This window comes from Dermochelys coriacea, chromosome 2 (genome assembly GCF_009764565.3).
Source record: "Dermochelys coriacea isolate rDerCor1 chromosome 2, rDerCor1.pri.v4, whole genome shotgun sequence".
Classification (NCBI taxonomy): domain Eukaryota; kingdom Metazoa; phylum Chordata; order Testudines; family Dermochelyidae; genus Dermochelys; species Dermochelys coriacea.
This window is the reverse complement of record NC_050069.1, coordinates 253,102,431-253,116,900: the sequence shown is the minus strand read 5'-3', so window position 1 is coordinate 253,116,900 and position 14,470 is coordinate 253,102,431. Positions and strand designations below refer to the sequence as shown.

General features: G+C 40.6%; 1 protein-coding gene across 5 annotated transcripts in view; it reads left to right on the top strand.

Moving 5' to 3' along the window:
• Positions 1-1,342: 1,342 nt before the first annotated feature.
• The window catches only part of RBM33 (RNA binding motif protein 33), a 152,622-nt gene continuing 139,494 nt past the window's right edge, over positions 1,343-14,470 (top strand). For all 5 annotated transcript variants that reach the window (XM_038388525.2, XM_038388524.2, XM_043509648.1 and 2 more), the window contains exons 1-2: positions 1,343-1,707; positions 11,535-11,613. In XM_038388525.2, the coding sequence (XP_038244453.1) occupies positions 1,683-1,707; positions 11,535-11,613 (104 nt within the window). In that variant the 5' untranslated portion in view covers positions 1,343-1,682. The remainder of the gene's footprint in view (positions 1,708-11,534; positions 11,614-14,470) is intronic.

Sequence of the window (14,470 nt, the reverse complement as noted above, 5' to 3'; positions counted from 1 at the left end):
GAGACAGCTGGTGACACCCCATGTAATAACCTCATGACCCCCTGAGGGGTCCTGACCCCCATTTTGAGAACCCCCGACCTAGTTGGTCTTTTCCATTTCTAAGTACTAACACAGCTGCTAGAAAAGATTTGTGAAAGCATTATAAAATTATCAGCTCAGACACAAAATCTGTTTTCAAATCTCAGTGCAGGCACTTTACTTGGCACTGGTCAGGCCTCAGCTTGGAGTACTGTGTCCAATTCTGGGTTACAGACTTTAGGAAAGATGTGGACAAACTGGAGAAAGTCCAAAGAACAACAAAAATGATAAAAGGTTTAGAAAACCTGACTTACGAGGAAAGCGAAAAAGCTGAGCAAGTTTAGTCTTGAGAAAACAAGACTGAAGGGGAACTAATAATAGTCTTTAAATGACAAGGGCTGTTGTAAAGAGGATGGTGATCAATTGTTCTCCATGTCCACTGAAGGTAGGACAAGAAGTAATATGCAGCAAGGGACATTTAAGCAGGTTAGCTATTAGGAAAAACTTTCTAATTATAAGGATAGTTAAGCACTGGAACATGCTTCCAAGGGAGCTTGTGTAATCTCCACCACTGAAGACTTTTAAAACCAGGCTGGACAAACATCTGTCAGGGATGATCTTGATTTAGTCCTGCCTCAGCACAGTGGGTGGGAGCTGATCTCTCAGAAGTCCCTTGCAGCCACTGTTTCCTCTAAGCTGTGCACGTGTACACAGATCCTAAACCCCATGCACACAGTGAAACACCGCACGCACAAAAATTTGCACAGAAGCACAATTTGCACAGAAACAATTTTTTGAGCACACGGCCTGTCAAAAATCAGAGGGCACACTGCTTGCAGCCCTACATTGCTCTGATTCCCTGGTCGGATTGCTGCACAGGATCCCTGACGTGCCACCAGGGCCCATGGGTTGCCTGGTCAGGTGGGTGCAGCATCTTGCCAGCCCAGCTTGCAGCACGCCCTGCTCTCTGTCAGGCAGCGCAAGTGTGCGTGTCCTAGGCCCTGCACCCGCTAGGCCCCGGGTTTGCCGCCACTCCGAGCAGCGCCGCGCCGCGCCACTCCAGCGAAGCCAGTGCGCACGCCCCAAGGAAGGACGACTTCGGCCCACCGCGCTCCCTGGAGCAACTCTCCTACAGCCAGCAGCCCTTTGCGCATGCGCAGCGAAGCCCGCGGCTTTGTCTCCTGCATCCCCAGCTGCAGATACACGCCTGTCCAGTAGACTGCGGCGTACGTCACCAAGAGCGGCTCCGTCATTTTTGGCGCATGCGCTTTGCGTCTCAGTCCGTCTGTTTTTGTATTTCCGGCCGAGGCAAGTGCGGCGCATGCGCCCATCGTGGCAGCCTCGGCGCGGTCTTCCTCAGCCAGCCAACCAGCAGCCTTTCTTTGCCTTCTGCTCTCAGAGGGAAGGGTTGGCCCTCCACTATCCCATGATGCGGTGCGGCCGCGACCCCCAGCCGTCTGTGGCGGCCGCCATGTTGTGTTAGTTTGTTGTTCTCTTGCGGCTGGTGGTACAGAGCCGGCGGCGGGAGGGCGGAGTACCCTCGCCCGCTGCAGCCGGGCGCCGAGCGGGGCCTGTGTCCGAGGCCTTCCCCCCACTCCGAGCCCTCATTGCAGCTGCGGGAGGCACCGCCAGGAGCGGCCGCCGCCCGGGCAGGAGGAGGCGCCATGGCTGCTGCCTTGGGAGGAGCAGGTAGCTGAGACCTGTGGTGCAACCGACTGCCTGGGGAGGGGGCGTGGGCAGCAGGGGCGCTAGGAGTTATGGCGGGGGCCAGCGGCCTAGGGGGACTGCGGGGGAGCTGGCGAGAGCTCTGGCCGCGGGGGCTGGGGGGCTTATGGTGCTGAAGGGGGCCTGCAGGTGGCGTCGATGGGGGGTTTATCTACCCCGGCTTCCTGTGCTAGGGATCATCGTTTCCCACAATCAGAAGCGCTCCGGGGTGAAATTGACTCGGTTCTGGTCAGTTTCGCGGCTGCTCGACGGGCTTCGAATAACTGACCAGGCCCGTCAGTTGCTCTTCTGATGCCTGGGAAAATTGTGGGCAGCAGCCAAGGGGCTGGTGTGGGAAGCCTCCTGAAGGCCTCACTGCTTCACGTTTAGAAAGATCTTTTTCCATTCGTAAGAGCTGTACACTTTTACAAAATGAAAGTTTCTATAGTTTGTGTTTTTAGTGCTCTCTTGCCAGGAAAGGCTTCTTTCTCATTGGCACAGCAGATTTACCAGGCTCTGGACTAGGTGGGACCTAATAGGTCCATTTTCATCTCATATTTTTATTCAGAGGCTTTTATTCCAGTGGCATTCATATGTGATCACTTCCCCAGTATTAATAACTTATCCTAAAAACCACCTTGTGAGGTATCAGAGTAGCAGCCGTGTTAGTCTGTATTTGCAAAAAGAAAAGGAGTACTTGTGGCACCTTAGAGACTAACAAATTTATTAGAGCATAAGCTTTTGTGAGCTACAGCTCACTTCATCGATGAAGTGAGCTGTAGCTCACGAAAGCTTATGCTCTAATAAATTTGTTAGTCTCTAAGGTGCCACAAGTACTCCTTTTCACCTTGTGAGGTAGTTATCCCTATTATACAAATGGAGAACTGAAGCACAGGCAGATTAATTAACTTGCTTATAGTCACATAGAAAATGTGTGACACAGCCAAGATTTCAACACCAGAACTCTTAACCGCTTGGCCATTCTTCCTTGAGTTGTATGAATCTATAAAATGAAAATAGCGTATTGCTTTATCTTGTCCTATTCTAAATATCTCAAGCAATATTTTGCATATCTACAAAATGCAATTTTTTAAGAATTAAAGATGGAAAAGATATGCTGTGTCACATCTAATCAGTTCTTCAGAAAAGTATAATGTAAAAAACATATTCAACTTCTCCCTGCCCTGTAGCTCTTGGGAATCAGTTTCATTAGGAAATGTACTTGTATTTAAATACTTTTTTTACAGTTGGGTTAGCTGATAGGATGCTGCCTCTTTGGTAGAAACAATGGCAAGTTATGATTATCATTAGCATTAATTATGAGCAAACCCAGTTGGGAGCAAGATTTACTCACAAGTAACTGTCATAGTGCTGAACATGGCTTATCCTTGTTTACACAGATAAGTCAGGTAACATCATGTTGACCAATTGTTAAAAAGGATGTAAACATAATTAAAGTTCCTAGTGAAGATGAGCCCTTTAAAAGAAAATGATTGTCAATGTTTAATTTTTAAAAGTTGAAAAAATGGGGAGGATTTTGGGGTAGGATCAGAATGCGAGCAACACTGGTACAAATATACATGATTGTAAATACCTTTTGAGGGTGTAAAGTTTTGATGGTGTCAAATATTGTTTTGCATGGGTTTTTTTTTTTTTGAAAATCTACTTGAGGTGACTAGATGAAAGAAACTAGTGCATTTGTTATGTGAAAGGGAACTCTGAAAACTTGAGTTCTATTACTGAGGTTTTTAAAATTCACACTGTAAAAACACTCGATATTTTGTGGGAAGGAAAAATGTCATTTTTAGGTGTATTTAAAAACTCTCTCAAGCTTCATGGGCATCCTTTTGTGTGAAAAAATGTGCATGACAGTCAAGATCAGGGAGCTGGAGTTGATCGAAATGTTTGAAGCTACAATTATATTATTATTTGTCTTACTGTAGTGCTTAGGAGCCCTAGTCATGGACCAGGATCCCATTGTGCTAAGTGTGGTTCAAAAAAATGTTTGTTCGGCATCAGCATTGTGTTCAGCAATGAACAGAGGTTGGGAAGATGTGGTCCTTGTCCCAGTGAGCTTATAATGTAGGCTATGTATTACTTTAAAAAAAAAAAAAGTGTTGCACGTTGAAATAGTTCTCCTGATGTAATATTCTAGTGTAGACAAAAGTGCACATAAAGACTATCTCAATGTAGCTAGTATAGGTGAACCCCTGGTTAGGGGGGTTGTTAAATATATTATTCAATATTCCAAACTGTGCTAGATGCTTTAATGTACAAATAGAAAGATGTAGTCCCTTTCTGAAAAGTTTACAATGTAATTTTAAACATAAGTCACAGTAGTAAACTGTAGGCCAGAGATGTGGTGAGGAAAAACAAGGAACACAACAATGAGATCATATGTTTACTCAACTCTAGGTATGTGCACATCTTAGTTGGTCAGTTTTAAAAAAAATATGCATTAATGTTGTAGATTCAATTCTTGTTCCCATTGCAGAATTGAGTTTAAGGAATGAGGAGAGGTGACCTAGAATAGGGTGGCCACTTCCTCTGTAGGGGGTGATACAGTAACTAGATGACAGGTTTCAGAGTAGCAGCCGTGTTAGTCTGTATTCGCAAAAAGAAAAGGAGTACTTGTGGCACCTTGGAGACTAACAAATTTATTAGAGCATAAGCTTTCCAAGTGAGCTGTAGCTCACGAAAGCTTATGCTCTAATAAATTTGTTAGTCTCTAAGGTGCCACAAGTACTCCTTTTCTTTTTGCGAGTAACTAGATGGAGACGGTTGTGGTAGAAATGAACAGGTTGTGGCATCAAGGATAGTGATATTAGCTGGGTAGACAATAAAGGACAGTGTTGGTTGCTGTGACTTTGAAAGTAAAGATAAAAGTTGAAACTTGATATGGGGAGGAAGTGGGGAGCCAGTGAAGGGGTGCAAAGAGGGAGTATCAAATGGTCAGAGCTGGTGAGGCAGATAACTTTAGCCAAGTGTATTTTATGTGGACTGGAAGGGAGGTGATGTCTCAAGGAAACTCTGGAGGAAGAGGTTATAGTAGACAGGTTGGGTTTGGATGAGAGTCAGAGCTCTTTGGATAAAGAAGGGTTGGACCTATGAGAGAGAGAACATAATTTTTGCCACTAGCACTCTAGCATCCTTCCCTTCATCTTTGTATGTTGTTAGGCATTGCACAATTCAGAGGTGTAGTACAAATTATCCTGAACCCTGCACAGTTCCAGTTAAAATGGTTTGTCTCACTTCACTGTAACTTAATTTCTCTTGACAATAAAAAGGCAAAACCTAGAGAGAGATTTTGTGTAGTCAAATGGGCTGAGTCCTGGATATTGTTGTGTACATAAGATGCATGCTACTTTGACATGCTGTCTGACAGTTTACCACTACTGTGTGTGTTCCATTTTGGCTATATTGACAAGGGCCTACAGAATTTAGGGTTTTGAAAATTACACTGACCTGAGGCCAGGACTAATAAGGCATTATTACTTTGAGGGGCTAGTTTTCAAATTTTCATGGCTAAAACCAACTCTTTTCATACCTTTGGAAAGCTGTCCTTTAAAAGTCATGCCATTCTGATTAGTATTCATCAAGTGCCAATGACTTCAGAGGGAGTATCTCAATGAGTAAGTGCTCACACAAGCATAAGGATTGCACAATTTGGCCCTCAGTGAATGTACTTCAGATCTTGTTGTCTCTTTAGTTCATACAGACCATAATTTTATATAATTGTCATTTGACAAAATAAAGCTGTTAAATTATGCACAGTTCTGCATGTGATATTTATTGAAATTCTTTTGTTTTGTTTTTTAAAGTCTTAGAGATCTGTTATCAATCGACTTAATGATTTGCTACAGAAGTCGTCGTTTGTGGCAAATAACTAGCAAAGAATATTAATTAATAATGGTACATTGTCAGGGATTATGCACTGCTCTCTTGCTGATCATTGATCTAGGACCAGTGTTTGGAAAAACTACTAATTCACAACAATTTTTCTAAGCCCTGCCAGATAAAAGAGAATGGAACTTAAAGAAAAATATATTCATGTAATTCTGATAAGCTGAGATGGGAGAAGAAACGGCTAAACAGTTTTAACAGCTCTTGTCTCACAAACACTAGAGACTAAAGTTCTACGTGATCGGAAAACAGAGGTTCCAGATTTTGAAGAAGTAGAAGCACTGGTTAGACTCTAGCAGTTGTCAAAATAGCTGATGCAAGATCATATTGAATTCGCCTGGAAAGATGGTGCAATAATTGAGTTTTTCAGTTTTCTCTCCATGTTAACAAAAACTTCCTGCCAGAAACAGTGCCAGCTTGGTTAGTTTGTTAAAATACCCATTGAGGAAGCAGTTAACTAAACATAGAAGCAATTAAGAAAATGCTTCTTGCCTACTGAACATTGGATCATATTGTAGGATATAATTTTTCTCCTGACCTTTACATATGATTTTGGGATAAGGGGGAAATTTACAGGTTTTTTGATTTAATAAAATAGTGGGATATTATATGGTATCAAATTCTTGTACTTTGACCAGCAGTAATGAGAAGCATTGAAATGAAATGAAACATACTAGGTGGATTGATTTAAATGAAAATGATTTAAATCATGGTTTTAAATTTAGTTTAGCATTTGTATTTTTTAGTTATTTTCCTAAAGAAAGGTTGATTCTAATTGGTTGGTAAGTATTAAAACATGATGATTGCAATTGAATATAGCCTCTGCATTAAATTTGGTGCTTCTTTCTGCTAACCAGGAAGATCTGCTATAGCTACACACATTTATTTAAGCAGTTGTATAGCTTAACTTACATTTTATTCAGATGCTTAATTTTTACATTTTTATTATGTTAGAAAATGATGTTCCTTATTTACTAGGTGATTTTTTTTTTTTTACTTATTTGTCAAGGTCTGTTTGGATGGGAATTTAAAATTTAATTAAAATACACAAAAGCAGCATTTTAAAATTGTTTATTAAATAAAACTAGCTGAAATGTGCTGGATATGTAAGAAAAAAATTATCAAAAATTTATTAAAACATGTTTAAAACTAACTGATATATTAAACAAAGTATTATCTGTAGTTAGGGAATTGAACTGCTTGTTTCTAGGTCACCATTTTCTTCGAGATTTTAGAACTAGTAAAACTCATCCTTTCACACCTAATTTTTATTCATAGGTTGGAAAAGGAAAACAAGGTTTCCTGCTTTTTCACCTTCCAGTTGGTTTCTTAACTCTAATTGAACTGAACTAGTTGATTCAACTGAAATGAAATCATTGTGTCTGTGTCTGCATCTGCAGAAGAGCTACTGCTATCAAAAACTGGTTTAGCACTTCAACCAGTGTTGGTTCCAGGTGCTTAGTGACTTCCACCAGTTCAGTGGTTTGACTTTCTTTAAACTTGGTAGCAAACATGTACGCTTACTATTTTTGAAATTAATTTAAATGATTTTAAATGATTGTAGTAATTTTAGACCTTAATGTAGATTATCATAATTTCAAATTTAATTTTAATTAGGTTTATTTAAAACAATGTATTTCATTTAAATTTAAGAAGTCCAGTTGAAATAAAAAATGATTGATTTTTATCCCACACTGAAAACATACAACTTTCATACTGTTGGAGGCTTGCAGTCTTTTTCTGTCTGGTATTGTGTGTGAGAGTGAGGGAGAATGGTGTGGTCAAATATTTTGCTTGGATGAGAGGTTTTAGCCAAAGCTGATTCATCTACCATTCAATCCAAGCTGATTCATCTACCACCCTAATGGGGTCTTTAAAGAGCAATTTTTTATTTTAGCCTAGTACACAAGGCCTTATGTATTTTAGTGAAGGTTTTTTAAAAAGGAGCTAGTAGATATGGAAAGAAAAATGAGATCTCCTTGCTCTGTGGAAGCTTGTCCTCAGAAAATCCTTATGATTTTCTGTCCCTTTTAAGCAGGATAATACGTGTAAACATTACCTGCCATACAATACTCAGAATCAGAAAATAATCAATCTACCAAATTATGGAAATATGACTGTCAAACACATGCGACAGTGCTCCCATGTAATAGGAAAATATAATGCAAAAAAAAAATATTGCCAGCAAAGTGAGCCTACTATGTTAAGAAATCTTAATGCTTGTTAAGGAATTGATGTTGGCCAATTCCAGGGGGAGGCCAAACTTGTCTAACAAAATGGCTGACTTTCAGCCAGTGTGTGTGCAATTTTGCACTGACTTCTTTCTTTGATAGCAGGGTTTCTTTTGTTGTAGCAATACAGAGTCAAGCAATGGACCACTTTTTTCACTGATGTCCTTTTAAGTCTATCCTTCAATTGGGAAATCCTGGTATGTTTTAGCCCACAAATGTTCTTGTTTTCTTCCCGTGCCACCTGTGAAAATTAACGTACAGTGCCAATGTCCTCAGTGAGTATCTTTCAGCCTTTCATCAAGTACCTGATATTATCCAGGGTGGTGAGGTGGGAAGAAGGAGAGAGTCATCTTGTTGACTCACTACCTACTGTAGGAGAGCTTCAGGCATGCATGGGCTGGTAGGGGCCATTTTTGCAGCAAGTCTTGTGGTTTCCTGTCAGGCTGGGGTTTATTTTTTGTGCGTGATTTCTTCCTGCTGCTGTCTGAGGGTTGTGGAAAATGTTTGGCTGTCAGTCTTACACTACCTTGAATGATCCCTTACAGTATGTACTAATTAGTTATGCTAAACAATCAGTTTCACCTTGCATTTTGCTGTGACACTGGGAGTACTTTTCTCAGACCTGAAGAAGAGCTCTGTGTGGCTCGAAAGCTTGTCTCTCACCAACAGAAGTTGGTCCAGTAAGAGATATTATCTCACCCAGTTTGTCTTTTGTGCTACTGCTGCTTTCCTTCCCCCTTGCATGTTATATTTTATGGGCATGTAACCACGCTTGACATTAACGTGAACTGCTTCATAAGAATTTTCTGGGAGTGTCATCCACATCCATATGTAAAGTTTTATTCATTTACTTTTGGTTGTATTGTGAGTTCCTGATATAAAGTCCTAAAAAGGAAAAAGAAATACTAGAATATATGTAGCTTCAGAAATGAAAAATTTATACTTGATTGTGACTTGCTACTCTCCAAATAACACTGGTCATGCAATGAATCAAAAACCACTTTAATGTTTAATATCTTGCAAACCATAAGTGTTAAAAATGAATGCTGTCACTAGGGGTTCCTAAATTTCTTTCCATCTTGACTCCGTTCTTGAGTACACAAATACTTGTAACCCTCTTATTGGGCTCTTCTAACAATACATTTCAAAGTATTGAGTCAAATTTTGATAGTACCATGGTAATTTGTAACTCTCACTTTTGGTCTGTAGATTAATTTGTATTATGCTAGGCAAAGTACAAAAATTAAAGGATGGTCCTTTTTCCCCGAAGTGCTTACGGTCTAAATACATGAGACAATGAGAGACTACGACAGACAGACATGGGAGGCACAAGATAAAAGTGTGACAATCATGATTCTTGTAATAAGCAGTGTCTAGCCATTGTTGAGTCTTTGGTAAGAATCATAGCAGAGGCAACTTTAATGAGAGATTTGAAAGAGGATACTGTAGCTTTGTGGACCGTTACAAGGAGTTCCTCTCATGGATAAGGGATGGCATGGGAGAAAGTGCAAAGATATGTAGAGGACACTGATGAGTGATAAAGGGACTAATGGATAATAAAGGCTGGTAGTGTTGGTAGAGTGGAGGGAAAGGTCTACAGTAGAAACTCTTGCTGGAATAGTAATGTTAATTATGGTTGATTTTTTGGGACACACTTCTATGCCGGGAAAAGCCCTGGTATAGATTGTTATACCACAAAAGCACTTTTAAACTGGTATAATTTATTTTGCTCAGTATAAACTATACTGTCAAAAGCACTTTTTTTTGCTTATTAAAGCTGCATCTATAGTAGAGGATTTGTCAGTGTAGTTGCCCCTTTTCTAGTGTAGACCAGGCTGAAGTAAAGGTTGATGGCAGAATACATACCATTGTAAGAAATAAGTAGGATGAAGTTAAGCCCCAAAGAGCCATAGGGCTTATCTACACACACACAGGTTGGTTTTATTGCTTTAACTATACTGATATAGTTAAAGTGGTATAACTCCCCCATGATGGGCATGGTTATACCAGTATAACCTATTCCCCTTTTTGTACAGAATAAGCTGTGCTGGTATAAGGTACCTTTTTACTAGTATAATGTGCCCATGCTACGGGCTGTACCTGTAGAACTTTTGGTAAAAAATCACATCCCAACTGACATATTGGTATAAAAACTGTGTAGAGTAGACCATGCCTGTGAGTGGGAAAATGGAGAAAGTGGTGACATAATCGGAGCTATAATTCAGGAAAATGGTCTCTGTAGCAGCATTTGATTATATCGGGATCAAGATGGTAAGGCCGGAAAGGAGGAGGTTTTAATGATCAAGAAGCAAGATGATGTGAAGTCCTGGACAAGCAGAGGGCAGAGAAAAAGCTGGATCTTGGATGCCTTAGAGGAAAAAATATTAAAATGTAGATACTGCTTGGATTTGGAGTGCTGCACTAATATGCTAAGTAGTTGAGTTTGCTTGGTTAGGACCTTAAAAAGGGTGTGTTGTTTCTTTGCCAGAGGAAATCTAGAACAATTCCTTTTGCCTTTTTATACCTCATCATGACTTGATTTTCATTGGGTCACAAGCTACTGCAAACAATTTTAATGGCATGGGAATGTATAATGACCACCATTTTAGTTTGAAAACTGTCGTATTAGTGATGACTGCCCTAGCTGAGTTTTCATTATTGTTTATGCTCACCTTGGGTTTTCCATGAGTGCCATCAATGAAACCTGCATTTAAATTAGACAAAAGGAAGATAACTAGGGTTGACCATTGGGTGAGGAAATTGTCACAGCAGGATGCCCAGTTGAACTGAAGGACCTGAACACACAAAAATCCTAAATGGAAATTGAAAAGGTGTGGGTTTTTAAAGGCTTATTTCAAACCAAACTATCAAAAAATCATTCTGAGATTGGCCATAATTTGGTACCCGTTGGTCATAAGAGATAAATAATTGTACTTATTCTAGTCAGGAAAGTGATTATGTAAAAATGGCACCTGTCTTATAGAAGCCATTAAATAAAAAAAAATGTTAATCCAAAATTCTAGTGATAGCCTTTTTTCATACTATTGCCATATTCCAGTTGGGGGGTGAGGAATGGATTATTCTCTCCTCACAAGAGATGGTCCCTCTGGGTTACAGGTCAGACGTATTAGCTGGGCAATATGGGAAGATTGTTTGAACACTGCATGCTGCACCTGTTTTGTGGATAAATTTAGGACTTCAGTTTTTGAGGCTGCCAAATTGTCGCCACTTACAAACAAATTCACTTAAAAAGCAAAATATTTCCTGATAATCAGTCAGCACAAGTTGGCTTTTTTAGATAGCGTTTAAATACTTTTTACCATCTGAAATTTGGTTTCACTGCAGATGTAGTTTTTTTTCTGCTTGTGGGCTGACCCTTTGTAAACTTTTCAACAATATGCTGACATCCTTTCCTACGTTCGATTTCCCCCATTGCAGTGTCACCTCCGTTAGCAATAAGACCTCTACATCTTACTGTTACTACTTACTTACTAAATAAGACCAAACTACATCTTAACTTTTTTTGAATTAAACAAATACTAGAGGAAAAATTGTAAAACCAAAAAGGGTAGGACAGTAATTCCTAAAGAGAACAAGTCATTGCTTCAGGATTAGAAAACTTCTGTGTTTCCTTTATATTCCAGTAAGAACTATCTAATGTAGTCTTCTACTTTACAGATGATGACTTTGATCAGTTTGATAAGCCTGGTGCCGAAAGGTCTTGGAGAAGAAGAACTGGAGACGATGACTGGGACAGGTAGTTAACATTTTTTCATGTTCAGACATTGAATTACGTTGCTTTAGTTTCTTGGAGTGGCATTTTGTATTCTAATCCTTAAACCAGTGCAAATTCAGATACTAATGAAGCTGTTGGCAGCTGTGTGTCAGCGGATGCTAAATGTTGCCAAACATATACCTGCCTTGACAAGTCTGAAGGCATGAACAGTCTGAAGGCATGAACAGATACCATACAGCATAGAATAGATTTTTAAATGTTGGATGTATGTAACTGTTTTTACAGTCAGATTTCTGACTACACTTACCTTCTGAACCACTGAATATTTAAAGCTATTTTAGCCAGTCTTTGGAGGAACATGCCGTAAACAGCTGATAACTTCTGTTAAAACTTGTGATCTTTGGCTACAGCTTTTAAAAAAAAATTCATGTCTTTAGTCTGATTCATTCTTTTTTTTTTTTTGGCAATGGGGGTCAGGATAGGTGGATTTCTTTTAGATTTTCTGTTGAAAAATATAAAGCTATTGAAAAGATCTGAGTTTCTGCACAGTAAAGTAGCTTTTTGCACTTAAACTGCAGATGTATACACACTGCCAAGCCACTTTACTGCACAGAAACTCCTCAATTGCAGTGCTGCAAAAAAGCCACCTCGAGAGTCAGAGTCGTAAGGCTATTTGCACAGAGGCTCCAGCGTTCTATTGCCAGTGTAGATACTTGATTGCTTTCTGCGCTGTAATTGGCCTCCAGAGCTGTACCATAATGTCTCAAGTGACCGCTCTGCTCATTGTTTTGAACTCGACTGCCCTGGAGATGCGCTCCTCCCTTTTCAAAGCACTGTTTCTGACAGCAATTGTCAGCAGTTGTGTGCTGTGCTGATCTGCTCCAGGACACAAAGCAAACCGTTAATGTGGAATGCTGGTACTGTTGAACACAGAGGCAGTGTGTGTGAGAGAGAGAGAGATTGCTGTGCAGAGAGGGGGGCTGATGTCGGGGTTCCCCCTCCTCCTGCCTCAGGACTGCTTGCTTTCTGCCACTGTCTGAACTTCCAAGACAGCATGCTGACACACTCTGTCCCCCAAAACACAGCCTCTCTCACCTCCATATGCGCACACACTCCCTGTCTCACACTTCCGCTGCCCCCACTTCAGTTGAAAAGCAGCTGGCAATGTAGTAGGATCCCCATGGAACAATGGGATTGGGAAACCTGCATCATGTGACGCTGTTCCTGCCCCATGAAGCATTGCAAACCCTTCCCAAAGCACTCTGCAGCCAGTTACACAGGTGGATAGCTACCACAGTGCACTGCTGTCTTTGCCGTTGCAAGAGCTGCTAATGTGGATGCACTCCAGTGTCACAAAGCGCACAATGTGGACATGCAACAGAGGTTTAATTCCAGCCTTTTAATAAAAGTGGTGTAACTTGCAGCGCTAAAACTTGCCAGTGTAGACATACAAAGGTATGTCCCAACTAAGGGTATGTTCTTTTGTATTGAGTCCTACAATCCAACTACACTTGTCAAGCTATTTGCCAAAAAGGTTTACACTTCCTTTTCCATGCTTGTAGCATGGTGATTTGTTCAGACGTTTAGTATGGTGAAACCGATGTAGAGTCTAATCAAAGTCCCTAATTGATTTAATGCTTTTGTCTGATCTTTCACTCAGTTTACAGTACAATTTTTATCAACTCTAAGGGCAAGTCTAGGCTAGAAACTTTTGCTGCTGCAAGTTACGTCGACATAAAGCTGCCACAGTTAGTATATATTGCTAGCATGCATGCATTCTTGGCTCCTTGCATCAGCACTGTGCATAATCACCAGAACTGCTTGTTTTGACGCACCGTGCACTATGGGTAGGCATTGCAGTGTACAAAACTCTACTGTCCAGCGTAATATCTTTTGGGACGTTTTGGCAATGCATGGTGGGGCAGAAACAAGTTATGCAAGGTTGACTGGGACTGAAGGGTCAAGTTCCCATCATACAACTTTCTCCATCCCATAATTTTTGTGCCTATTTTGAAAATCCCATGAACCTGCTGTGACATTCCCCAGGGTACAATCTGGACTGTTGAACAGCTGTGTTCCCCCAGTTCTCCCACCTGGTGTTCCTTCACTGTGAGAGCAACTACTCCTGATCTGCCCATACACAGCCTCCAGCATGTAAATCACTCTCAGCAATACTGTATGAGTGTTACAGCCAGACACCCATGAATTATACTCCAGGCAACACCAGCAAACACCCAGTCCCAGACTCTCCCCCGGAAATGTGCATCTAGTACTGACCTGCACCCTCCTGGACAGTACAAGCTCATATAAAGTCCATCATTTTATTAATAGAAAATGATGTGCACAAACCATGTTCTCTCAAATGGAGTTTCCCAAACACTTCAATCCAAACACACACACACACGTTTAGATAAAACAATAAAACAAGTTTATTAACTACAAAAAGATAGATTTTTAAGTGATTACAAGTAATAAGGCATAAATCAGAATTGGTTACAATGAAATAAAAGGTAAAATGCAAATAAGTGAACTAAAAGCAAGTTTCTCTCACCATGCTCTAGTAACTCTTCCCCCATAGTTCAGTGTTAATTTCCTTTTCCTTCAGGTGGTGGTGGTGTCATGAGTAGAGATGAAGAGAGAGTTTGGGGTCTCTGCTCCCCTTTTTTATAGCTCTCTTTGAAAATTATCTCCAGCTGAGGTTCAGGAGACAGCCGGTCTGTGGAGATAGGATCCTGCAGCTGTTCCTTGCCCAGATGTAAATTTCTCACTCACACCCTTTTTCCTGCTAGAGAATGGCTGCTTAACTAAGTGATAGTACATTTGATTTTTTGGACACCAGGCTGAGGCATCAGTTTGCTTTTTGTCTCTGAGGAACTGG